Consider the following 24,742-nt stretch of genomic DNA (forward strand, 5'->3'; position numbering starts at 1 on the left):
AAAGGTTGGGAAAGCTGGGCGGAGCCTTGTACTTCCTGCAGCTCTGCTGCGTGCTGTCAGGGGCATCTATCTTAGTGGCGCTCCCTTCATGAAGAACCCCTGGGGGGCCACCTGCCCCTGGGGGACCTCTCTCTCAGATGGGGACAGCCTGGGGCTGTGGCTTCCCCAGCCACACCAACCATGTCAGGGGCCTCCTGACTTCCCTCATCACTCTGCTCCTCCTCCGCCTGGGCTCAGGTAGGATCCTGCGGGGCTCCTGGGGGCTCTCCCCCTGGGCCTGGCAGACGTGCTGCTGTGGGGCACGGGAGTGGCTGTGGGAAAGGGGGGACCTGAGCCCACAGCTTGGCCCTCGCTGGGTTTCACTTCCACTTGTGTTCTTTCACACAGTAGGGGTGCTGCCTTGGCTGCCCTTTCTGGCTCTTCTTCACCTGCCTGAATGCTGCAGAGAGGGCTCCCACTCCCAGCACACCTCCTTCTCCTGCACGTCCTCCTTCTCCCTCTCCTGTTTCCCCGGTGGTTTCCCATGGCACACGGGGGACGCAGCACACACCAACTCATACACAGCTCGCCCTTTGTCACTCACTGATCCTAAATTTACGATGGCAAAATCTCACCGCCTCTCTGTGCCCTTCTCCATTGCCCAGCCCAGCTCAGAGTGGAGGGACCAGGCCACACTCTCACTGCCACCGTGGGGCAGGATGTCGTGCTGCCCTGCCACTTGTCCCCTCAACACGATGCTCGCAGCTTGGTGGTCAGGTGGATCCGGGATGAGTTCTCTGAGACTGTGCACCACTACTACAATGGACAGGACCTGTACAGAGAGCAGATGGAGGCATAGAGGCATATGCCGGGAGGACAGAGTTGGTCAGAGATGGTCTCTCTGCTGGAAGCCTGGACTTGCGAATCACAGGGCTGAGACCCTCTGATGATGGCCAGTACGTCTGCATTGTGGGAGATGGTCATGCTTATAAGGAAGCCATTGTGGAGCTGGAGGTGTCAGGTTAGTGGCTGGGGTGGTGCTGCCAGGGCAGAGTTTACGTGTCCTTTGAATGTTTCAGCTGTTTCACAGCATGAGGCATGCCCATGGATGTGGAGGTAATATTTGGGGAGAGAGCTCCCTGGATAATTTTGTCAGTTTTCACTGGTGTCCTTGAAGACAAGAATCATAATATTGTGAGGGCACTGGGCACAGGCTGCTGAGCAGCACTTTCAACTGTGTCAGCAATGGGACCAAACAGCACACAGGGAGAATCGCAGAGTACTCTGAGCAGGCAGACGTCTGCTTTACTTTTGCTTTCTGTTCTGGGGGAGACCTGAGATGTCAGGAAGTCTCGAGGTTTCTTGAACCAGTACGGCTTGGTGCAGGAATGGTGCTTGGAGGTGCTGCAGCTCAGCACTTGCATTTTCTGTGTGATTTGGGGACACTGGCTCTGTGGAGCCCTGCTGTCTGTGTCCGGCACCAGCCGGGATGGTTTTGGATGAGGGTGGGCCTGTGGAGTGCCCAGTCCCAGAGCCCCTTGGACCGTGACTGGTCTGGGCTGTGTCTGGCATGGCAGCAGATGGGATCTTTGCCTTGGAGCTGAATCACTCCCCAAGTGACTCCCCAGAGACATTTTTGTTGACCTTCTTTGAAACTTGGGCAATGTTTGACAGCTTAAATTTCAAGACCAAAGACCCTTGACACAGAATTTGGAGAGGTCTCAAGATGACTTTGATTGGGACAATCTCAAGATTGTCCCAATGCACACTCTTTGATTCCTCCTTAGATGGGTGGAGATGAATGAGCCTAGAGAGAGGCTTTCCCTGGAGGTCTGGTGAGGCCCCTGCTAGGGACAAGCCCCTCGTGCTTGCTGAAAGCAGTGGACTGGGCATCCAGCTGCGATGGGATGGTGGTGCTGACGCACAGAAAAGCCTATACAACCATAGGGTTGTAAAGTAGGTATACTTTATTGCATTGCACTGGGCGCACTGGGAATAGCTTCCCTCAAAAAGTGCGCTGTTACGTATTACGTGAGCTCTAATACATATTCATTATTTTCCCCTGTCCTGGTTTCAGTTAGGCTAGAGTTAATTTTCCTCCTAGTAGCTGGTAGGGTGCTATGTTTTGGATTAGGATGAGAAGAGTGCTGATAACATGCCGGTGTTTTAATTGTTGCAGAGCAGTGCTTACACCAAGCCAAGGACATTTCAGCTTCTTGCTCTGTCCTGCTAACGGGCAGGCTGTGGATGCAACAGGAGCTGGGAGGGGACATACCAAGGACAGCTGACCCCAAATGGCCAAAGGGGTATTCCATACCATCTGACGTCATGCTAAACAATCCATAGGGGTGGCTAGCCGGGGTGGGGAGGCCGGCTGCTCAGTGATAGGCTGCACATTGGTCAGTGGGTGGTGAGCATCTGCATTGTGCAACACTTGTTTGTACACACTGTTAGTTGTAGTACTATTATTATTCTTGTTGTTGTTATTATTATTTTCCTGTCTTAATAAACAGCTTTTATCTCAATCCACAGGCTTCACTTCACGGTTCTCTCCGTGATCCCAGAGATGGAGGGTGCAGAATAAGCGAATGGCTGTGTGGTGTTTAGCTGCCAGTCCGGTTAAAACACAACATCTCCGAAAAGGCGGACCTCTTCAAGTACTCATTTCCATACACCCCTCCCTTAGCTCCTCCAGGTTGCGTCTGTGCAGTGTAGCTTGGTGGTCGTGGGCAGGGTCTTTCAGGATGAAGGCAAAGAGGAAGAGGAGGTCAAACTTTTTACCTTTCTGGACTTTGACCTTCTCTTGGACAGTATTGAGGTTTTTCCTTAACTTTGCCTTGCTTCCTGCCAACAAGTTTTTTGTCCTTCCCTAACGACTTTTTTTTCCTTCCCTCATCCGTTGGATTTGAGCGATATCTTAATTTTTACATCTGCTTCTCGTAAGGTTCTCATCTGCATCCCCAATAATCAGGATATTTTACCATATATGTAGCTAAATATTAATTCAGATCAGGTTTAGCATCATCCGCATCTCAGTGCAAGGCATGCAGAACTCCCCAGACACTTGTCCCCACTGCTCCAGGGCCAGAGCTCCTCCTAGACAATTATTGCAACCAGGATGCAGGAAAAGGCTTGGGAAGTTGGGCGTAGCCCTGTGTTTCCTGCAGTACGTCTGGGTTCTGTGAGGGACCTCTCTCTTTTGGTGGGGTTCCCTTGGAGAAGAACACCTGGGGGGCCACCTGCCCCCTGGGGGACCTCTCTCTCAGATGGGGCTCCCCTGGGGCTGTGGCTGCCCCAGCCTCAATGGCCATGCCAGGGGCCTCCTGACTTCCCTCATCACTCTGCTCCTCCTCCGGCTGGTCTCAGGTAGGATCCTGCGGGGCTGCTGGGGGCTCTCCCACTTTGCCTGAGAGTCGTGCTGCTGTGGGGCAGGGGAGCAGCTGCGGGACAGGGGGGACCCGAAACACATCTCGCCGTGCTGGGTTTCACTTTCACTTTGGTTCTTTCACACAATACGGGCACTGCCTTGCCTGCCCTTTCTGTGTCTCCTTCACCTGCCAGAATGCTGCAGTGAGGGCTCCCACTCCCAGCACACCTCCTTCTCCTGCACGTCCTCCCTCGCCCTCTCCTGTTTCCTCGGTGGTTTCCCATGGGACACGGGGGACACAGCACGCAACAACACATGCATCAACTCACGTCCTTTGTCACTCACTGACCCTAAATTTACGATGCCAAAATCTTACCTCCTCTCTGTGCCCTTCTCCATTGCCCAGTGTGAGAAACATCTCAAATAATTTTCTTCAGACAGGATCTTCTCTGAAGCTATTTTATTTGCAACTGCAATGCTTCAGTCAATCAGGAGCACATTTCAGTAAACAAATCCTAACCTTTTATTCACTATTACCCGACACCTGATCACCTCCTCTGTTTCCTCATTGGATGAGTACTACAGGTTCACAAGCTACTCGACACTCCTCTATGCCATATATGTGCAATTTTCTTTTTTTTTCAACCCTTTAATTTCTCCTTTCTTATGTTTTGAGAACATGTGATCTTTGTTTTCCGGTTCTCACACTGATCATCCTGTTTTTCTCAAGCTTCTAACTTATTTTGGAACAGTGAGGCCTTCTACGGTCCACTTATTTCCTTAGCATTTCTCCTTATTATGACTACACAATTACCTTGGAATACAGAAAAATAATTCCCTACTGCAAAAACAAAACATTGTTTCTCACACCAGCCAAGCTCAGAGTGGAGGGACCAGGACACCCTGTTACTGCCACCGTGGGGCAGGATGTCGTGCTGCCCTGCCACTTGTCCCCTCAACGCGATGCTCGCAGCTTGGACGTCAGGTGGATCCGGGAGAGTATCTCTGAGACAGTGCACCACTACCGCAATGGAGAGGACCTGTATGGGGAGCAGATGGGGGCATATGCCGGGAGGACAGAGTTGGTCAGAGATGGTCTCTCTGCTGGAAGCCTGGACTTGCGAATCACAGGGCTGAGACCCTCTGATGATGGCCAGTACGTCTACACTGTGAGAGATGCTCATGCTTATGACGAAGCCATTGTGGAGCTGGAGGTGTCAGGTTAGTGGCTGGAGTGATGCTGCCAGGGCAGAGTTTACGTGTCCTTTAAATGTTCCAGCTGTTTCACATCGTGAGGCATGCCCATGGATGTGGAGGTAATATTTGGGGAGAGAGCTCCCTGGATACTTTTGTCAGTTTTCACTGGTGTCCTTGAAGACAAGAATCATAATATTGTGAGGGCACTGGGCACAGGCTGCTGAGCAGCACCTTCAGCTGTGTCAGCAATGGGACCAAACAGCACACAGGGAGAATCGCAGAGTCCTCTGAGCAGCCGGATGTCTGCTTTACTTTTGCTTGCTGTGCTGGGAGAGACCTGAGATTTTCACAGAATCACAGAATTTCTAGGTTGGAAGAGACCTCAAGGTCATCGAGTCCAACCTCCAACCTAACGCTAACAGCCCTCCACTAAACCATATCCCTAAGCTCTACATCTAAACGTCTTTTGAAGACTTCCAGGGATGGTGACTCCACCACTTCCCTGGGCAGCCTGTTCCAGTGCCTCACAACCCTCTCAGTGAAGAAGTTCTTCCTAACATCTAACCTAAAACTCCCCTGGCTCAACTTAAGCCCATTCCCCCTCGTCCTGTCACCAGGCACATGGGAGAACAGGCCAACCCCCACCTCGCTACAGCCTCCCTTGAGGTACCTAAAAAGAGCGATAAGGTCACCCCTGAGCCTCCTCTTCTCCAGGCTGAACAAGCCCAGCTCCCTCAGCCGCTCCTCGTAGGACTTGTTCTCCAGGCCCCTCACCAGCTTCGTCGCCCTTCTCTGCACCCGCTCAAGCACCTCGATGTCCTTCTTGTAGCGAGGGGCCCAAAACTGAACACAGTACTCGAGGTGCGGCCTCACCAGAGCTGAGTACAGGGGGATGATCACCTCCCTCGCCCTGCTGGTCACGCTGTTCCTGATACAAGCCAGGATGCCGTTGGCCTTCTTGGCCACCTGAGCACACTGCTGGCTCATATTCAGCTGACTATCCACCATCACTCCCAGGTCCTTCTCTGCCTGGCAGCTCTCCAACCATTCCTCTCCCAGTCTGTAGCTCTGCTTGGGGTTATTGCGCCCCAGGTGCAGGACCCGGCACTTGGCCTTGTTGAACTTCATGCAGTTGACCTCAGCCCATCGGTGCAGCCTATCCAGATCCTCCTGCAGAGCTTTCCTACCCTCGAGCAGATCGACACACGCACCTAACTTGGTGTCATCTGCGAACTTACTGAGGGTGCACTCGATGCCCTCGTCCAGATCATCGATGAAGATATTAAAGAGGACCGGCCCCAGCACCGAGCCCTGGGGGACGCCACTAGTGACTGGCCTCCAACTGGACTTGGCTCCATTCACCACGACTCTTTGGGCCCGGCTATCCAGCCAGTTTCTAACCCAGCGAAGCGTGCGCCAGTCCAAGCCAAGAGCAGCCAGTTTCTTGAGGAGAATGCTGTGGGAGACGGTGTCAAAAGCCTTGCTGAAGTCAAGGTAGACCACATCCACAGCCTTTCCCTCATCCACCCAGCGCGTCACTCTGTCATAGAAGGAGATCAGGTTCGTCAGGCATGACCTGCCTTTCATAAAGCCATGCTGACTGGGCCTGATCGCCTGCTTGCCCTGCAGGTGCTGCATGATGACTCTCAGGAGGATCTGCTCCATGAGCTTTCCTGGCACTGAGGTCAAACTGACAGGCCTGTAGTTTCCCGGGTCTGCCCTCCGGCCCTTCTTGTAGATGGGCGTCACGTTTGCTAGCCGCCAGTCGATTGGAACCTCCCCTGATAGCCAGGACTGTTGATAAATGATGGAAAGTGGCTTGGCCAGCTCCTCTGCCAGTTCCCTCAGTACCCTTGGGTGGATCCCATCCGGCCCCATCGACTTGTGCACATCTAAGTGCCGTAGCAGGTCACCAACCAGTTCTTCATGGATAATGAGGGCCACATCCTGCTCCCCATCGCCTTCCACCAGCTCAGGGTACTGAGTATCCAGAGAACATCCGGTATTGCCGCTAAAGACTGAGGCAAAGAAGGCATTGAGCACCTCCGCCTTTTCCTCATCTCTTGTAACTAAGTTTCCCCCCGCATCCAGTAAAGGATGGAGATTCTCCTTAGTCCTCCTTTTTGTGTTGATGTATTTATAGAAACGTTTTTTGTTATCTTTAACGGCAGTAGCCAGATTGAGCTCCAGATGAGCTTTGGCCTTCCTAATTTTGTCCCTGCACAGCCTCGCTACTTCTTTAAAGTCCTCCTTAGTGGCCTGCCCACTTTTCCAAAGCTTATAAACCCTCTTTTTCCTCCTAAGATCAAGCCACAATTCTCTGTTGAGCCAGGCCGGTCTTCTTCCCCGCCAGCTCGTCTTTGGGCACGTGGGGACAGGACCGTTCCTGCGCCATTAAGACTTCCCTCTTGAAGAGCGCCCAGCCTTCCTGGACCCCTCTGCCCTTCAGAACCACCTCCCAAGGGACTCTACCAACCAGTGTCCTGAGCAGCTCAAAGTCAGCCCTTCGAAAGTCCAATACAGCGGTTTTACTGGTCCCCTTCCTGGCCTCGCCAAGAATAGTGAACTCCACCATTGCGTGGTCACTCTGCCCAAGACAGCTCCCGACGATCACGTCCTCCACCAGTCCTTCTCTGTTTGTGAAGAGAAGGTCTAGCGGGGCACCACCCCTGGTAGGTTCACTAACCAGCTGCGTCAGGAAGCTATCTTCCACGCTCTCCAGAAACCTCCTAGACTGCTTTCTCAGGGCTGTGTTGTGCTTCCAGGATATGTCAGGGAAGTTGAAGTCCCCCACGAGTACAAGAGCTGATGATTTAGCAACCTCTGTCAGCTGCCTGTAGAATTCCTCATTCGTCTCCTCATCCTGGTTCGGCGGTCTATAGCAGACCCCGACCAGGACACTAGCCTTGTTGTCCCTGCCGATCCTAACCCAAAGGGACTCGACCTTGTCATTCCCAACCTCGAGTTCTACAACCTCGAAAGACTCTCTAATATAGAGAGCCACACCACCACCCCTTCTATGCTGCCTGTCCCTTAAATAGAGCTTATAGCCAGGCATTGCAGCACTCCAGTCATGAGACTGGTCCCACCACGTCTCCGTGATGGCAACCAAGTCGTAGCCTGCCTGCCGCACGATGGCTTCCAGCTCCTCCTGTTTGTTACCCATGCTGCGTGCATTGGTGTAGATGCACTTCAGCTGGGCCATAGCCTTATCCTCCAGCCTTGCCATTGTTCCCCCTGGCACAGCCCCAACAATCCTAGCCTCAGCCCCATCCCCCTTCCTACCTAGTTTAAAGCCCTCTCAATGAGCCCTGCCAGTTCCTGGCCCAGGATCCTTTTTCCCCTAAAATTTTGTCACGAATTCTTGAGGCTTCTTGACCCAGAACGGCTTGGTGCAGAGATGCTGCCTGGAGGTGCTGCAGCTCAGCACCTGGGTTTACAGGGTAATTTGGGGTAACTGATGTTGCGCAGCCCGGCTCTCTGGGTCTGGCACAAGCAGGGATAGTTTAGAACGATGGGGGGTTCGTGGAGCACCCAGTCCCTGAGGCCCTTGGACCATGACTGGTCTGGGATGTGTCTGTCTTGGGAGCAGATGGGGTCTTTGCCTTGAAATGAATCCCTCCCCAAGCCAAGCCCCAGCCATGCGTTCTTCCCCCAGCCACAGGCGCTGACCCCCACCTCTCCCTGGGGGGCTACGAGGACGGAGGTGTCCGGGTGCTGTGTCGATCGGCCGGCTGGTACCCGCTGCCGCAGCTGCTGTGGAGGGATGCTCGCGGGCAGCACCTGCCCTCGGTCTCCCAGACACATTCCCAGGACCAGGAGGGGCTCTTTGAAACCAAAGGTGCCGTCATCGTGACTGGAAGCGTGGAGGATCCCTTGTCCTGCGTGGTCAGGAGCAGCCGCCTCCAGCAGGAGCGGGAATCATCCCTGCACATCGCAGGTACAAATGGCACAGCCAGGGTGAGGTGTTTCTGGCCCCTGCACTTGTCCTGACCCAGGAGAAGTCTGGGTCTTGCTTTTCCATCTGCAGGCATATAAACGCAGCCCATTTCCTGGTGCCTTTTCTCAGCTCCCTTCTTCCACAACGCCCAGCCGTGGATGGTGGCTCTGGCTCTGGTCCTCGTGCTTTTGGTTGTGTCCATTGGCCTCGGTGTTTACCTCTTTCGAAAGCAAGGTAAGCTGGCAGCACAGGGATGGAGTGGAGGGAGGTGTCCTGCAGGGACCCCCCTGCGTCTGGAGCAAGGGGCCTTGGGTGGGAGGCCAGGGAGCATGGCTGCAGTGTGGGGCTGGTGGCAAGGCACAGCCCCCCTGCACATGTTCCCACCCAGCAACCAAGCTGCTCTGCTCACCACCTGTTCCTCCGCCTTTGCTTTTCAGCGGCACAGAGCCGAGAGCTGGGTGAGTCCTTGCAGTCCCTGCCCCCAGCCCCTGGGAACTGGTGGTGTCTGTGCGGGAAGGCCTGGGCTGGGTGGGCTCTGGGGGCTTGTGTGCTGGTGGCTCGGGGGTGCTGGAGGAGCAGCTGGAGCCTGGGGTGGGAGTGGGGAGTGCTGGGGCAGGGGCTGCCCTGGGCACGGGACACAGCCGGGATGGCTGAAAGGAACGGGGATCAAGGTGGGGATGGGGAGTGAGCTGCGGGGCTTCCCCGCTCAGCACTGAAGCTTCTGGGACAGGGACGTCCTCCACCCATCTCCATTCACTTCCAGAGAGGTGCAGAGAGCTGCACAAGTGTCTGTCCTTACTGCTACAAGTCTTGCAAAATGCTGGGCCTAAGTCTATGTTAGTGTGGTTGCTACAAGTCTGGGAGCAAGGTGGTATGTGCCCATGAATGAGAGCAAAAAAATTTGGGGTCTAGCCATCTAGCCATGGAAGCAGCATTGGATTGAAAGTCTCTCCACTCTGACCGTTCATTACTTTTGCTTTTTTAGCAGCGAAAAAGAATGCAGAGCTGGGTAAGTCTCCTTCCCCAAAGAGAATGCATTTGGTCACTTCCCACAAGCATACTGCCATCTGACCATACATTGCTTTTCTCTTTCTTTTCCAGTGCAACAAGCTGCAGAGCTGGGTGAGTGTCCCCATCTTTGAGCCCCAGGGGAACACCAAGGCGATGTGCAGGGGAGGGTGGGCAGCTGGGACAGAGCAGCCCAGGGCTCACCCCTCACCCTGCCCACACCCTGTGGGCACCAGCCGTGGGCTGTGACCAGCTCTCCCCTCTCCTTGCAGCATGGAGAAGGTCTCTGCTGCCTCATAATAGAGGTAGGTGTGCATTGGGTTGCCCTCTGCACTGCTCCTCCTGCCCCTGGTGGGGCATGTTCAGGAGCCCAGAGGTGCCCCATCTCCTGCCCCGTGGGGCAGCTCCTGGCCCCGAGCTGGGGAAAGCCTGCCCAGGGCTGAGCTCTGCCCCTGATGGCCTGGCTCCTTCTGTCCCTGCAGTGAAGGTGACCCTGGATCCAGACACGGCTCATCCCCTGCTTGTTGTGTCTCAGGACAACAGCAGTGTGAGACGGGAAATTGAACAGCAGCAGGTGCCTGACACACCAGAGAGATTTCAAGATTGGTGCTGCGTGCTGGGCAATGAAGGGTTCAGAGAGGGGAGGCACTGCTGGTTGGTGGAGGTGGATGGAGAGCGGCTAAAGGATTCAGGGTGGGCTGTGGGGGTGGCCAGGGCTTCTGTAGAGAGAAAGAAGTGGATCAATATGAGACCCGACGTAGGGATCTGGGCGGTGGAGTACTATAATGATCAGCTCAAGTCTCTCACATCTCCTCCCACTCAATTGTCCCTGTCCCCTGTCCCCACGAGGATCTGGGTCTGTCTGAACTGTTCCCAGGGGCAAGTGTCTTTTATCAGCGCTGACAATGGGGTCCAGATCTTCACTTTCACAGCAGCCTCCTTCAATGGGGAGAGAATCCACCCCTGGTTCTGGGTGGAGACACAGGGAATTCAGCTGTGCCTGAGGGAAAGCATCCCCCAGACCTCGTCCCCAGCCCTGGGAACCTCCTGCCCTTCTCCAGCCACTCCTGCATCACATCTCCTTCATCCTGCAGGAGCAGCACAGGAATGAGGGGCAGTGGGGCTAGGGGCTGCCCCGCGCTCCTCCCTGCTGCTGGAGGAGGGCTGGGATGCTGCAAGCAGGGGCCAGGCCCCTTGCAGCCCCTGGGCTCTGCCCTGCTGGCACCCACGGGTCTCACCCTGCCTCTGAGCCCCAGCGGCCAGCACAGGGGCTGCAGCAGCTCTCCACGCTCCTCTCCCCTCTGCTTGCACTGCTTGCAGACTCCAGGGCAAGGGATGTGGTCACCGTGTGCTGCCGGCCAGTGCAGGCCACATTTGCCTCCTAGGTTGGGGTTGATCCTTCCTGTGTGCCTGGTGCTGAGCATGAGCAGCCTGTGGGGGCTCTGTGTTCCCTCCTCTGGAGCACATCAAGGCCCAGCAGCAGCAGGACTGTGGCAAATAAAGTTTTACACAGGAAGATGGAGTCTGGCAGTGGCATTTCCTGGGTGCTTTGTGTCCTGAGGCCTTGCTGCCTGGGAAGGCGTCTTGCAGCAGACCGTCTCCTCACACCCCTTGCCCTGCAGAGCCTTCGCCGTCCTCGTAGCCCTCCCCTGCAGGCTCTCGCACAGTTTCACGCTCTTCGTCTGCTGCGGTGCCCACAGCTGCACGCAGTGCTCGAGGCGAGGCCACAGCAGGCCGAGCAGAGCGGGACGATCCCTTCCCTCGGCCGGCCAGCAGTGCTGTGCCTGAGGCACCCCAGGGCACGCTTGGCCCTTTGGGGTCCCATGCCATGGCTCCCACACACCCACTCCTCTTAGTGGGACTACGTAGAAGTGTGTGAGCCTCTGCCATGTCCCCAGAACACTGCACAGATACCAGCAGGGCTTGTGGAGCATCTTTATTCTCAGCACCACGGCATCGGGTCTGAGATGGGGCCAATCGGGAGCCGCCGGTGCCAGGAGGTGTCTGTCTGGGGGTCCTCAGATGCTGCCTGGGAAAGGGGGGACACACAGGGCGAGAAATGGGGTGATTTGTCCCTCACCGATGGGGATGGGGATGGGGAAACCATTACCTGCGGGGTAGTTGTCTCCAGGGAGGGGAGTGTAACCTGCATGGGGGAGAAGAGGAGTGAGCAGAGTCCTTGTCACCCTTGTCCAGGGCCCTGACTCTCCATGGAACTCACCCGGGGAGGGAGGCCTGGCCCTGAAGCGGTAGACACCAGCGAGAAAGAAGCCAAGTCCCAGCACCTTCAGCACGGTGGCCACTGCCACCAGTATCGTCACCTCCGGCATCAGTCCGGGACCTGCGGGGACACGGCTGGGTGAGTGGCAGCAAGGAGCCAAGACCGCCAGCCTCCAGGTGCGGTCCTGCACCTCTCCACTCACTCCAGTCCTCCAGGAGAGGCTCCTGCAGGCTGACGTGCTGCACCGAGCACGTGTAGGTGTCGCCTGCCACCGGGGCCACCAGCAAGGACACCTGCGTCTGGTAGCTCCAGTCGCCGTTGGGGATGGCGAAGATGGGGTTGTAGTTGTCAGGCTCCACGATGTCCCCGTTGTGCAGCCAGATGACGGTCACCTCAGGAGGGTAGAAGCCCCAGATGTGGCAGCTGAGGCGGACAGGCACACGGGCGTTCCCCGTCTCCGTGGGGTTGATGCGGACTTGGGGCTGTGCTGGAGCAGGGATGGGGATGGGGTCAGTGGTGGGTGAGCCCCTTTTCCCTGCCCTGTGCAACGTCCCCACGTAATGTTCCATGCAACACTCCTGTGCAACACTCCCGTGCAAAGCTCTAGGCATTGTCCCTTGCGATGTCCCGTACGACATCCCCATGCAATGCCCTGTGCAACGTCCCTGTGCCACACCCTGCAAGAGGCATTGCTCTGTGCAACATCCTCTTGCAAAGGGCAATGCAATGCGCTGTGCAGTGCTCCGTGCAACATCCCCCTGTGACGTCCTCATGCACAGTGCTCTGCGACACCCCAATGCAATGCCGGTGCAACATCTTGCCAAGGTGATCAGCTCCAGGGCAAACTCTTTCTGCAGCAGAGCAGGGGATCGGACAGGCAGGGCTATATTTTTCCAGCATCAAGCCCACTTGTGGGAGCTGCCAGGACCCAACAACCGTTGCCAGGGAGGCTAACAAAGCGTTGGCAGAGCCAGCAGGGCCCCCTCTCAGGCCGTTCAAAAGTAGACCCTGGGGAGCGCAATGACCATGAATGCAGCAACCGAGGTGGGCAAACAGGGCATGGCGCATCAGAAGGCAGAGGCAGGCAGTTCACGCAGGCAGGGTGAGCAGGGAGGGCAGAGCTTTCCCCCCCCCACCCTTACGAACAACTCCTCTAACAGCGGTCTACTTCTAGCTAGGCTCCAATGGTCTCCACCAGGCACAGTGCTCTCTCTAGCAAGTCTGTGCACACCCAGACTGACTGCCCGCTCAAAAATGCACCAGTTCAGGTCTCTGGATGCAGGGAGCGTCTGAGCCTCTTGCTGCCATCTGCAGGAGGCAGAGAGACTGTTTGTGCGTGAGGTGCGAGCAGGTGGATGACCTGGTCCGCCTGGTGGCAGAACTCAAGGAGGAGGTGGAGAGGTTGAGGGCTATCAGGGAGTGTGAGCGGGAGACAGAGTGGTGGGGCAACTCCCTGCGGGCCCTGAAGGAGAGGTACCGGGGTGAGACACCCCAAATGGGGGTGGACCCCCTCCCCTGTCGCTGTTGGGCAGAGGGAGGGGACGTAGGATTTGAGGAGGAATGGAGACAGGTCCCTGCTCAACATCGGAGGCGATGCCACCCCCTGCCAGCCCCACCTTCCCAGGTGCCCTTACTCAACAGGTTTGAGGCCCTGGAGCTTGAGAGACTGGTAGCTGAGGAAGAGGTAGAAAGTGTAGCCAGGAGGATGCCTAGGGTGAGGAAGTCGACTCCACACCTCAGGTCTGCTATCCTCTTTTGATAGGCCAGGCTGGCAGTGATGACATTGAAGAGAGAAGCCTGAAGGCTCTCAAACGGGACGTTAGGGGACTGGGGCGGTTAGCGGATGGAACGGGAGTACAGGTGGAGCAGATCTCCACACTGCAGCCCATGGAGGGCCCCCACAGGAGCAGGCCCCAGGCCAGAGCCACAGCCCATGGAGAGGAGCCCACACAGGATCAGGATCACTGGGGAGAGCTGCCACCCATCGGGGGACCCAGATTGGAACAGTTTGCTCCTGACAGATGTACCCCATACTACAGACCCATAGAGTAGCAGTTGTTGGAGAACTGCTGACTTGGCTGAAGGTGGAGAGGCCTTGCAGATAGATCTGGTCAGACTGGAGAGCTGGGCAATCTCCAACTGCATGAAATTTAACAAAGGCAAGTTCCAGGTCCTGCACCTGGGACACAGCAACCCTGGCTATACGTGCAGACTGGGGGATGAGACACTGGAGAGCAGCCCTGCAGAGGGGGATCTGGGGGTTGTGGTTGACAGCAAGCTGAACATCAGCCAGCAGTGTGCACTAGCAGCCAGCAGGGCCAACCATATCCTGGGGTGCATTGAGCACGGCATTGCTAGTCAGTCGAGGGAGATGAGTGTCCCACTCTACTCTACGCTGGGCAGCCTCACCTCGAGGACTCTGTGCAGTTCTGGGCACCACAGTACAAGAAGGACATGAAACTGTTGGAGAGTGTCCAGAGAAGGGCCACAGAGATGGTAAAGGGCCTTGAGGGGAAGATGTATGCATTCAGCCAGATCTCTTCGTACTCTGGGATGAATCCCATCAGGCCCTATAGTCTTGTATGCATTCATCTGGAGCAGCAAAACCCACACAAATTCAGTGTTTGTTTGGACTTTATCGTTCCTGCAGTCACTGTCCTCCATCTCAGGGCACCTGGAGTCCCACAGCCCAGCATCAGTGTTGAAGACAAAGGCAAAGAAAGCAGTAAACATCTCTGTGAATGACCTTGTCTGACCATCCCCATCAAGTAACAGACCAATGCTTTCTCTCATCCTACTTTTGCTGTTAAGATAGTTTAAGGAAAAGAAAAAAAAAAAAAAAAAAAAAAGAAAAAAAAAAAAAAGCATTTTATTTCCCTTCACAGTACTGTCCAGATTCAACTCAAATTGAGCTTTGGCCATATTAATTTTCTCCCTACAAAAGCAAAAAGTACCTCTGTAGTCTTTCCATGTTGCCTGACTTCCCTTCCAGCAAACAGGAACTTTCCTTATCCACCTAAGCTCTAGAAGAAGGTCCCTGCCCATCTGAGCCAACCTTCTGCCACGGCTGCTTTACTGGAGCTGGGAGCGGCACTGGCATTTTGCTTTCAGCACCCTGGGCAAAGGGTGGCAGCTCTGGGCTCGGCACACAGCTGTGCCCCATTCCCTACAGCCTCCAATCCTGCTCAGCTCTTCACTGCCATCTCTCCACATTTTCCCATTGCTCACAGTTTGATTCCTTCTGGCATGCATGGAGATGAATGACCTTAGCCAGTGGCTTTCCCTGGAGGTCTGGAGAGGCCCCCACTGGGGACAGGGAACTCGTGCTTGCTAAAGGGCACCCAGCTGCAATGGGATGGTGGTGCCAGCCCTGCAGAGCTCCCCAGACATTGCCCTAGGGGCAGAGCTGCTCCAGGAGGGTTATTGCAGCCAGGAACTGGGCAAAGGTTGGGAAAGTTGGGCGGAGCCTTGTACTTTCTGCAGCTCTGCTGGGTGCCGTGAGGGAGATCTATCTTGGCTTGGAGAAGAACCCCTGGGGGGCCACCTGCCCCCTGGGGGACCTCTCTCTCAGATGGGGCTCCCCTGGGGCTGCGGCTGCCCTAGCCTCACCGGCCATGCCAGGGATCTCCTGACTTCCCTCGTCACTCTGCTCCTCCTCCGCCTGGGCTCAGGTAGGATCCTGCGGGGCTGCTGGGGGCTCTCCCCACTGTGCATGCAGACTTGCTGCTGTGGGGCAGGGGAGCGGCTGTGGGACAGCGGGGACCGAGCCCAAAGCTCACCCATGCTGGGTTTCACTTTCACTTTGGTTCTTTCACGCAATATGGCTGCTGCCTTGCCTGCCCTTTCTGTGTCTCCTTCACCCGCCCAAATGCTGCAGAGAGGGCTCCCACTCCCAGCACACCTCCTTCTCCTGCACGTCCTCCCTCTCTCCCTCTCCTGTTTCCCCGGTCATATCCCATGGGACACAGGGGACGCAGCACGCACCAACTCACGCATCAACGCACGTCCTTTGTCACTCACTGCCCCTAAATTTACGATGGCAAAATCTTACCTCCTCTCTGTGCCCTTCTCCATTGCCCAGTGTGAGAAACATCTCAAATAATTTTCTTCAGACAGGATCTTCTCTGAAGCTATTTTATTTGCAACTGCAATGCTTCAGTCAATCAGGAGCACATTTTAGTAAACAAATCCTAGCCTTTTATTCCCTATTACCCGATGCCTGATCACCTCCTTTTGGGCCAGGAACTGTCAGGGCTCATTGAGAGGGCTTTAAACTAGGTAGGAAGGGGGATGGGGCTGAGGCTAGGATTGTTGGGGCTGTGCCAGGGGGAACAATGGCAAGGCCGGAGGATAAGGCTATGGCCCAGCTGAAGTGCATCTACACCAATGCACGCAGCATGGGTAACAAACAGGAGGAGCTGGAAGCCATCGTGCGGCAGGCAGGCTACGACTTGGTTGCCATCACGGAGACGTGGTGGGACCAGTCTCATGACTGGAGTGCTACAATGCCTGGCTATAAGCTCTATTTAAGGGACAGGCAGCATAGAAGGGGTGGTGGTGTGGCTCTCTATATTAGAGAGTCTTTCGAGGTTGTAGAACTCGAGGTTGGGAATGACAAGGTCGAGTCCCTTTGGGTTAGGATCGGCAGGGACAACAAGGCTAGTGTCCTGGTCGGGGTCTGCTATAGACCGCCGAACCAGGATGAGGAGACGGATGAGGAGTTCTACAGGCAGCTGACAGAGGTTGCAAAATCATCAGCTCTTGTACTCGTGGGGGACTTCAACTTCCCTGACATATCCTGGAAGCACAACACAGCCCTGAGAAAGCAGTCTAGGAGGTTTCTGGAGAGCGTGGAAGATAGCTTCCTGACGCAGCTGGTTAGTGAACCTACCAGGGGTGGTGCCCCGCTAGACCTTCTCTTCACAAACAGAGAAGGACTGGTGGAGGACGTGATCGTCGGGAGCTGTCTTGGGCAGAGTGACCACGCAATGGTGGAGTTCACTATTCTTGGCAAGGCCAGGAAGGGGACCAGTAAAACCGCTGTATTGGACTTTCGAAGGGCTGACTTTGAGCTGCTCAGGACACTAGTTGGTGGAGTCCCTTGGGAGGTGGTTCTGAAGGGCAGAGGGGTCCAGGAAGGCTGGGCGCTCTTCAAGAGGGAAGTCTTAATGGCGCAGGAACGGTCTGTCCCCACGTGCCCAAAGACGAGTTGGCGGGGAAGAAGACCGGCCTGGCTCAACAGAGAATTGTGGCTTGATCTTAGGAGGAAAAAGAGGGTTTATAAGCTTTGGAAAAGTGGGCAGGCCACTAAGGAGGACTTTAAAGAAGTAGCGAGGCTGTGCAGGGACAAAATTAGGAAGGCCAAAGCTCATCTGGAGCTCAATCTGGCTACTGCCGTTAAAGATAACAAAAAACGTTTCTATAAATACATCAACACAAAAAGGAGGACTAAGGAGAATCTCCATCCTTTACTGGATGCGGGGGGAAACTTAGTTACAAGAGATGAGGAAAAGGCGGAGGTGCTCAATGCCTTCTTTGCCTCAGTCTTTAGCGGCAATACCGGATGTTCTCTGGATACTCAGTACCCTGAACTGGTGGAAGGGGATGGGGAGCAGGATGTGGCCCTCATTATCCATGAAGAACTGGTTGGTGACCTGCTACGGCACTTAGATGTGCACAAGTCGATGGGGCCGGATGGGATCCACCCAAGGGTACTGAGGGAACTGGCAGAGGAGCTGGCCAAGCCACTATCCATCATTTATCAACAGTCCTGGCTATCAGGGGAGGTTCCAATCGACTGGCGGCTAGCAAACGTGACGCCCATCTACAAGAAGGGCCGGAGGGCAGACCCGGGAAACTACAGGCCTGTCAGTTTGACCTCAGTGCCAGGAAAGCTCATGGAGCAGATCCTCCTGAGAGTCATCATGCAGCACCTGCAGGGCAAGCAGGCGATCAGGCCCAGTCAGCATGGCTTTATGAAAGGCAGGTCATGCCTGACGAACCTGATCTCCTTCTATGACAGAGTGACGCGCTGGGTGGATGAGGGAAAGGCTGTGGATGTGGTCTACCTTGACTTCAGCAAGGCTTTTGACACCGTCTCCCACAGCATTCTCCTCAAGAAACTGGCTGCTCTTGGCTTGGACTGGCACACGCTTCGCTGGGTTAGAAACCGGCTGGATAGCCGGGCCCAAAGAGTCGTGGTGAATGGAGCCAAGTCCAGTTGGAGGCCAGTCACTAGTGGCGTCCCCCAGGGCTCGGTGCTGGGGCCGGTCCTCTTTAATATCTTCATCGATGATCTGGACGAGGGCATCGAGTGCACCCTCAGTAAGTTCGCAGATGACACCAAGTTAGGTGCGTGTGTCGATCTGCTTGAGGGTAGGAAAGCTCTGCAGGAGGATCTGGATAGGCTGCACCAATGGGCTGAGGTCAACTGCATGAAGTTCAACAAGGCCAAGTGCCGGGTCCTGCACCTGGGGCGCAATAACCCCAAGCAGAGCTACAGGCTGGGAGAGGAATGGTTGGAGAGCTGCCAGGCAGAGAAGGACCTGGGAGTGATGGTGGATAGTCGGCTGAATATGAGCCAGCAGTGTGCTCAGGTAGCCAAGAAGGCCAACGGCATCCTGGCTTGTATCAGGAACAGCGTGACCAGCAGGGCTAGGGAGGTGATCGTCCCCCTGTACTCAGCTCTGGTGAGGCCGCACCTCGAGTACTGTGTTCAGTTTTGGGCCCCTCGCTACAAGAAGGACATCGAGGTGCTTGAGTGGGTGCAGAGAAGGGCGACAAAGCTGGTGAGGGGCCTGGAGAACAAGTCCTACGAGGAGCGGCTGAGGGAGCTGGGCTTGTTCAGCCTGGAGAAGAGGAGGCTCAGGGGTGACCTTATCGCTCTTTTTAGGTACCTCAAGGGAGGCTGTAGCGAGGTGGGGGTTGGCCTGTTCTCCCACGTGCCTGGTGACAGGACGAGGGGGAATGGGCTTAAGTTGAGCCAGGGGAGTTTTAGGTTAGATGTTAGGAAGAACTTCTTCACTGAAAGGGTTGTTAGACATTGGAACAGGCTGCCCAGGGAAGTGGTGGAGTCACCATCCCTGGAAGTCTTCAAAAGACGTTTAGATGTAGAGCTTAGGGATATGGTTTAGTGGGGACTGCTAGCGTTAGGTTGGAGGTTGGACTCGATGACCTTGAGGTCTCTTCCAACCTAGAAATTCTGTGATTCTGTGATTCCTCTGTTTCCTCATTGGATGAGTACTACAGGTTCACAAGCTACTCGACACTCCTCTATACCATACATGTGCAATTTTTCTTTTTTTTTTCAACCCTTTAATTTATCCTTTCTTATGTTTTGAGAACATGTGATCTTTGTTCTCCTGCTCGCACACTGCTCATCCTCTTTTTCTCAAGCTTCTACCTTATTTTGGAACAGTGAGGCCTTCTACGGTCCACTTATCTCCTTAGCATTTCTCCTTATTATGACTACACAATTACCTTGGAATACAGAAAAATAATTCTCTACTGCAAAAATAGACCTTTGTTTCTCACAGTTCCCCCCTCTTCTTTTCTTACTCCTATTGTTGTTTTTGCACTTCTTCACATACCGCACTCTGAAGTTTTTCCAACATTAAGGTGCTGTATTTTTTTTCGCATGTCACAGGGCATGATAGATATACAATGCCATTATTTTACAATACCAACAAATAGTTGTTGGAGCCAATGCTATTCAGCCAATAACAAAATTAGTTTCTCCCAAGTATTTCTAAATCCCCAGGAAGTGTCATCTTGAGTTACTCTATGTAGGATCTTGTGGTTTTTTGTTTGTTTGTTTGCTTGTTTTGGTTTGGTTTTGGTTTTCCCAAATAATTTTTTAGATCAGTGAAATTCATCCCATTTGATCTACATATATACAGAAACTAGTATTAATTACAGGGCATGTTCCTCTTATGAGGTTATTCATAAATCTAATATTATTTGATTCTAGAGTACTATTTTTGCAAACTTTATCTTATTTTCTAGATGTTCAATATTTTTACAATATTTTTGTGTTTTGAGATGTTTACAATAGCTTTTTCAAATTCACTCACCCTTAACCAACGTAAAAAACACCTTGCAAAACTGTAAAATGCTAGAGAGTTTTACTAAGGGATTATCTGGAGTCCACTTAATTCTGCGTGTGGTCTCAAGGGGGCTTTGGCTTTGTGGGTCTCAAATAATAGTTACATTTGGAATTATTACCTCCAGGGTGCAAGCTCCCTTCCATCCTAGGGGCAACACCTTCCTAGCTTTATTGCCATATAGCCAATACCACCCCTTGCCATTCAGGACAGGCCATCTGCTTACAGGATTCTCATGTTGCATCTGGTGTACATTATGCATATTAGCATTCCCGTGGTTACCATAGTTGGTACAGTACGGATGATTCCCTACTTCATGGATATTTCCACACACAGGGGCAGTACCATTGCCCCCTGAGTTTCTATCAATATTGTTTAAAAGGCACCTTTGGTAACACAGTATATTGTAGCCAGGGTTACATGTAGGGAACTCAACTTCAAAATCTATTCCTTCCCAGGACTGTGTATGATCTGTCCTTTTTAGAAATCTAGAGATTCCAGACACAGTTGCTGCCGGAAATAGTAATCAGGGACAAGGCCTTTCCAGTCTTTCTAGGCATCTGGGTGCAAATCCAACAATTATTTCAAGATGGAACTCAAGAGATGTTCTGGATTAATTGGGAATGCTGATTTTTCCCTCCATACTATCACTAATCCATTGAGAATAGGTATTACTAAGATAAACTCAAAATACATCATTACTATGTATATATACACACCCCTAAAATAATAAAGAAATAATAAGTAAGAAAAACAATAGAAATCACATACTAATAAGGATTCTTCTGGTGGGGATTAAATACCCTCCTTTCTCCTACTTCCAGGGAGTGTTCCCTGGAAACACTCCAATTCTGTGTAATTCAATCCCTCTTACTCATTAATTCATTACAAATTCTTCTAAGGAGAAGTTAAAGATTTACAATAAATAGTTTCAACAGTTTTAACCTGAAAAGTCTTTGTTAATGCAGTCTCTCTGGTATCAGAGTTAACTGATGCTTTTACCCAGATATGAGTCCGCCCTTTCTCAGCTGTTCTTACTGTCATTTCAATAGTCAGGAGCACTTGGAACAGTCCATCCCACTCAGGTTGCAGTTTCAGTTCTCTCCATATTCACATCAGAACCCAAGCTCCTTCTCAAAATGGTTGGATCAGAGCTTCCAGGGGTGGGGTTTGAGCTAACAGTCCACGGCTCCTGAGAGATGAAAAGAGGATGACAGTCCGAGTACATAGTTCTTAAGAAAAGCATCTTTTGTCTCTAATTGAGGTAATTCATTCCCTTTGTCCATGTACAGCAATCCAAATAATATTTCATATGGTGAAACTCCCACATCTTTTCTTGGTGCAGTTTGAATTCGGAGAAGTGCCAAAGGTAAGCACTTCTTTTGGGGAAGCTGAGTTTCCAGAACTTAGTCAATTGCTTCTTGACTGTCTAATCTGTTCCACCCTTCCAGAAGAAGAAGGATGCCAAGGAGTGTGAAATTCCCAGTTAATTCCTACAGTCCACGTTAGCCCTTGCAATATTTCTGACATAAAGTGATTTCCTTGATCAGAGTCAATACTTCCAACAATTCCATACCTGGGAGTTATTTGTTTCAGAATTACTTTAGTTACTATGTTCGCAGTAGCAGATACTGAAGGGAAAGCTTCCACCCACCCTGACAAATGATCTACCAAGACTAGTAAGTATTTAAATCTACCTACTTTAAGGAGTTCTGTAAAATCCTCCTGTACATTTTGGAAGCATTGAATTCCTGGTTCTTGCCCTCTTCAGGCTGGCTGTTTTAAATTCCTATTTCCCTTTTGACGTACTACGCAACTCCCGCGTACTTGTTCAGCCAGAGTATATGTATTCCTACACATATTTATTTCCATAGCACAGCGTCACACGTTGCTTGAATTCCCCAATGACATTCTTGATATAAAACAGTTAATATTTGCCTCAATAGCACTTTATTCAGCATTTCGCTCCCATCAGGGAGTATCTGTTTTCCTTCGGACTTCGTGACACCTAATTACTTAAAAACCTCTTTCTCTTAAAACGGTTTACTTTGGGGTAGCTCAACAATTCCCTGAATCCTCTCTGGATTTATTTTCATTCCCCCTCAGACACTAGATGCCCTAAATATTTGACTTCTCTTTCTACAAATTTTAATTTATTTTCCAATACTTTCAAGCCCTATTTTCCCAGAAAGTTGAATAGCTTGTTAGGGGCATCCTTCACAACTGTTTTCTCCTGTCCTGACAATCAAAGATCATCTACATACCACCTTCTTTGGTGGTTGGAATTACTCCAAAATTTCTTCTAGAACTTGCCCAAATAAATTGGTGACCCTGTAAAACCGTGAGGTAAAATTGCCTCTCTGTATTGCTGCTTCTGCCCCATTTCAGAGTCTTTCTACTCAAAGGCAAATATATCTTTGCTCTCAGGTTATGAGAGCACCCCATTAATAACACCGTTATTCCAGTCTAACAATTTACTATTTGAATGCCCAATTTCATGATCAAATTCTTTCCCAACAAGTTAGTCCCTGCCTCGGGTGCATACAATAATTGCAGTGGTAGCCCCTGTGAAAAGAATTCAGCAGCTGCCCCATGTTAGATAAGGGCCAGTTTCAGCCGGCTCCAAAGGGGCTTCCTCTGCCCAGAGCCAAGCCATGACAATGCAGTTTAAATCTCTATGAGAGCACACCCAGGAAAGGGAAAAAAAAAACCCTGCTGCACAAGAGCAGCTGGGAGAGTGAGGAGTGAAAAAACTTGCTGCAGACACCAAGGTCAGTGCAGAGGCGGGGGAGTAAAGTGCAGAGGTGCTCGTCTCCACTCAGCTGCGTGCTGTGAGGGACCTCTCTCTTTTGGTGAGGCTCCCTTGGAGAAGAACACCCGCGGGGGCCATCTGCCCCCTGGGGAACATCTCTCTCAGATGGGGCTCCCCTGGGGCTGTGGCTGCACCAGTCTCACCAGGCATGCCAGGGGCCTCCTGACTTCCCTCATCACTCTGCTCCTCCTCCGCCTGGGCTGAGGTAGCATCCTGCGGGGCTGCTGGGGGCTCTCCCCCTTTGTCTTATAGACGTGCTGCTGTGGGGCAGGGGAGAGGCTGTGGGACAGGGGGGACCCGAGCCCACAGCTCGTCCGCGCTGGGTTTCACTTTCACTTTCACTTTGGTTCTTTCACACAATATGGGGGCTGCCTTGCCTGCCCTTTCTGTGTCTCCTTCACCCGCCTGAATGCTGCAGAGAGGGCTCCCACTCCCAGCACACCTCCTTCTCCTGCACGTCCTCCTTCTCCCTCTCCTGTTTCCCTGCTGGTTTCCCATGGCACACGGGGGACGCAGCACACACCAACTCACGCACAGCTCGCCCTTTAACACTCACTTCCCCTAAATTTACAATGGCAAAATCTCACCTCCTCTTTGTGCCTTTCTCCATTGCCCAGCCCAGCTCAGAGTGGTGGGACCAGGACACCCTCTCACTGCCACCGTGGGGCAGGATGTTGTGCTGCCCTGCCACTTGTCCCCTCATCGCGATGCTCGCACCTTGGACGTCAGGTGGATCCGGGACAGCATCTCTGAGACAGTGCACCACTACCGCAATGGAGAGGACCTGTACAGGGAGCAGATGGGGGCATATGCCGGGAGGACAGAGCTGGCCAGAGATGGTCTCTCTGCTGGAAGCCTGGACTTGCGAATCACAGGACTGAGACCCTCTGATGATGGCCAGTATTTCTGCACTGTGAAAAATGCTGATGCTTATGATGAAGCAACGGTGGATCTGGAGGTGTCAGGTTTGTGGCTCGGGCAATACACCAGGAATTCCAGGGGAGAATTTAAGTTTCTTTTTCCTGTCCCAACTATTAAACACCATGGAATATGGACATGGTAATGGATGTAGTATTTGGGAAGACAGATCTGTAGAGAGGATATAGTTGTTAGTTTTCACTGGTGTCTATGCAGACCATTCCCATGATGGTTTAAGGGCACTGGGCACAGGCTGCTGAGCAGCACCTTCACCTGTGCCTATGATGCTACCAAACACAGTGCCTGGAGCAGGGAAGAGACCTCTGAGCAACTGGACCTCTTTCGGGTTTTGCTTTTCATGCTGGGGGAGACCTGAGACATTGTCTGGAAGTGTCAGGGCTTCTTGAACCAGCACGGCTTAGTGCAGAGATGCTGCCTGGAGGTGCTGGATCTCGACACGTGTGTTTTCTGTGTGATTTGGGTACACTGGCTTTGTGCAGTCCTGCTCTCTGGATCTGGCACCTGCTGGGGTGGTTTTGGGGTGAGGTTGAATGTGTGGAGTGCCTGGTCCCTGAGCCCCTGGGGCCGTTGCTGTGATAAGCTGTGTCTGGCATGGGACCAGATGGGGTCTTTGCCTTGGAACTGAATCTCTCCCCAAGTCAAGCCCAAGCCACACGCTCTTCCCCCAGCCACAGGCGCTGACCCCCACCTCTCCCTGGGGGGCTACGAGGACGGAGGCGTCCGGGTGCTGTGTCGATCGGCCGGCTGGTACCCGCTGCCGCAACTGCTGTGGAGGGATGCTCGCGGGCAGCACCTGCCCTCGGTCTCCCAGACACATTCCCAGGACCAGGAGGGGCTCTTTGAAATCGAAGGTGCCGTCATCATGACCGGGAGCGTGGAGGGGCCCTTGTCCTGCGTGGTCAGGAACAGCCGCCTCCAGCAGGAGCGGGAATCATCCCTGCACATTGCAGGTACAAATGGCACAGCCAGGGTGAGGTGTTCCTGGCCCCTGCACTTGTCCTGACCCAGGAGAAGTCTGGGTCTTGCTCTTCCATCCACGTGCATGTAAACGCAGCCCTTTTCCTGGTGCCTTTTCTCAGCTCCCTTCTTCCACAACGCCCAGCCCTGGATGGTGGCTCTGGCTCTGGTCCTCGTGCTTTTGGCTGTGTCCATTGGCCTCGGTGTTTATCTCTTTTGA

The 24,742-nt window shown here is 53.2% G+C and overlaps 3 protein-coding genes across 3 annotated transcripts; 2 read left to right on the plus strand and 1 right to left on the minus strand.

The window, feature by feature from the left end:
- Positions 1–1,077: 1,077 nt before the first annotated feature.
- On the plus strand, positions 1,078–10,780 carry LOC311220323 (butyrophilin subfamily 1 member A1-like; the record flags this gene model as incomplete). Its single annotated transcript, XM_084303831.1, has 10 exons — positions 1,078–1,095; positions 2,690–2,789; positions 4,220–4,567; positions 8,202–8,483; positions 8,613–8,717; positions 8,921–8,941; positions 9,469–9,492; positions 9,585–9,605; positions 9,764–9,796; positions 9,974–10,780. 10 exons carry the CDS (start codon positions 1,078–1,080, stop codon positions 10,600–10,602), a joined length of 1,581 nt encoding a protein of 526 aa, XP_084159957.1. The 3' UTR covers positions 10,603–10,780.
- A 729-nt stretch (positions 10,781–11,509) lies between these two features.
- Positions 11,510–12,350, minus strand: LOC311220324 (HLA class II histocompatibility antigen, DM beta chain-like; the record flags this gene model as incomplete). Its single annotated transcript, XM_084303832.1, has 4 exons — positions 11,510–11,520; positions 11,602–11,637; positions 11,713–11,832; positions 11,915–12,350. 4 exons carry the CDS (start codon positions 12,348–12,350, stop codon positions 11,510–11,512), a joined length of 603 nt encoding a protein of 200 aa, XP_084159958.1.
- Positions 12,351–15,261: 2,911 nt separating this feature from the next.
- LOC311220325 (butyrophilin subfamily 3 member A2-like) lies at positions 15,262–24,742 on the plus strand (the record flags this gene model as incomplete). The annotated part of the gene is made up of 4 exons (XM_084303833.1): positions 15,262–15,383; positions 23,244–23,591; positions 24,234–24,515; positions 24,645–24,742. The coding sequence occupies exons 1-4, from the start codon at positions 15,284–15,286 to the stop codon at positions 24,740–24,742; spliced, it is 828 nt and encodes a 275-aa protein (XP_084159959.1). The 5' UTR covers positions 15,262–15,283.

The sequence above is a fragment of the Netta rufina genome, assembly GCF_964035555.1.
Source record: "Netta rufina genome assembly, chromosome: 31".
NCBI classification, from domain to species: domain Eukaryota; kingdom Metazoa; phylum Chordata; class Aves; order Anseriformes; family Anatidae; genus Netta; species Netta rufina.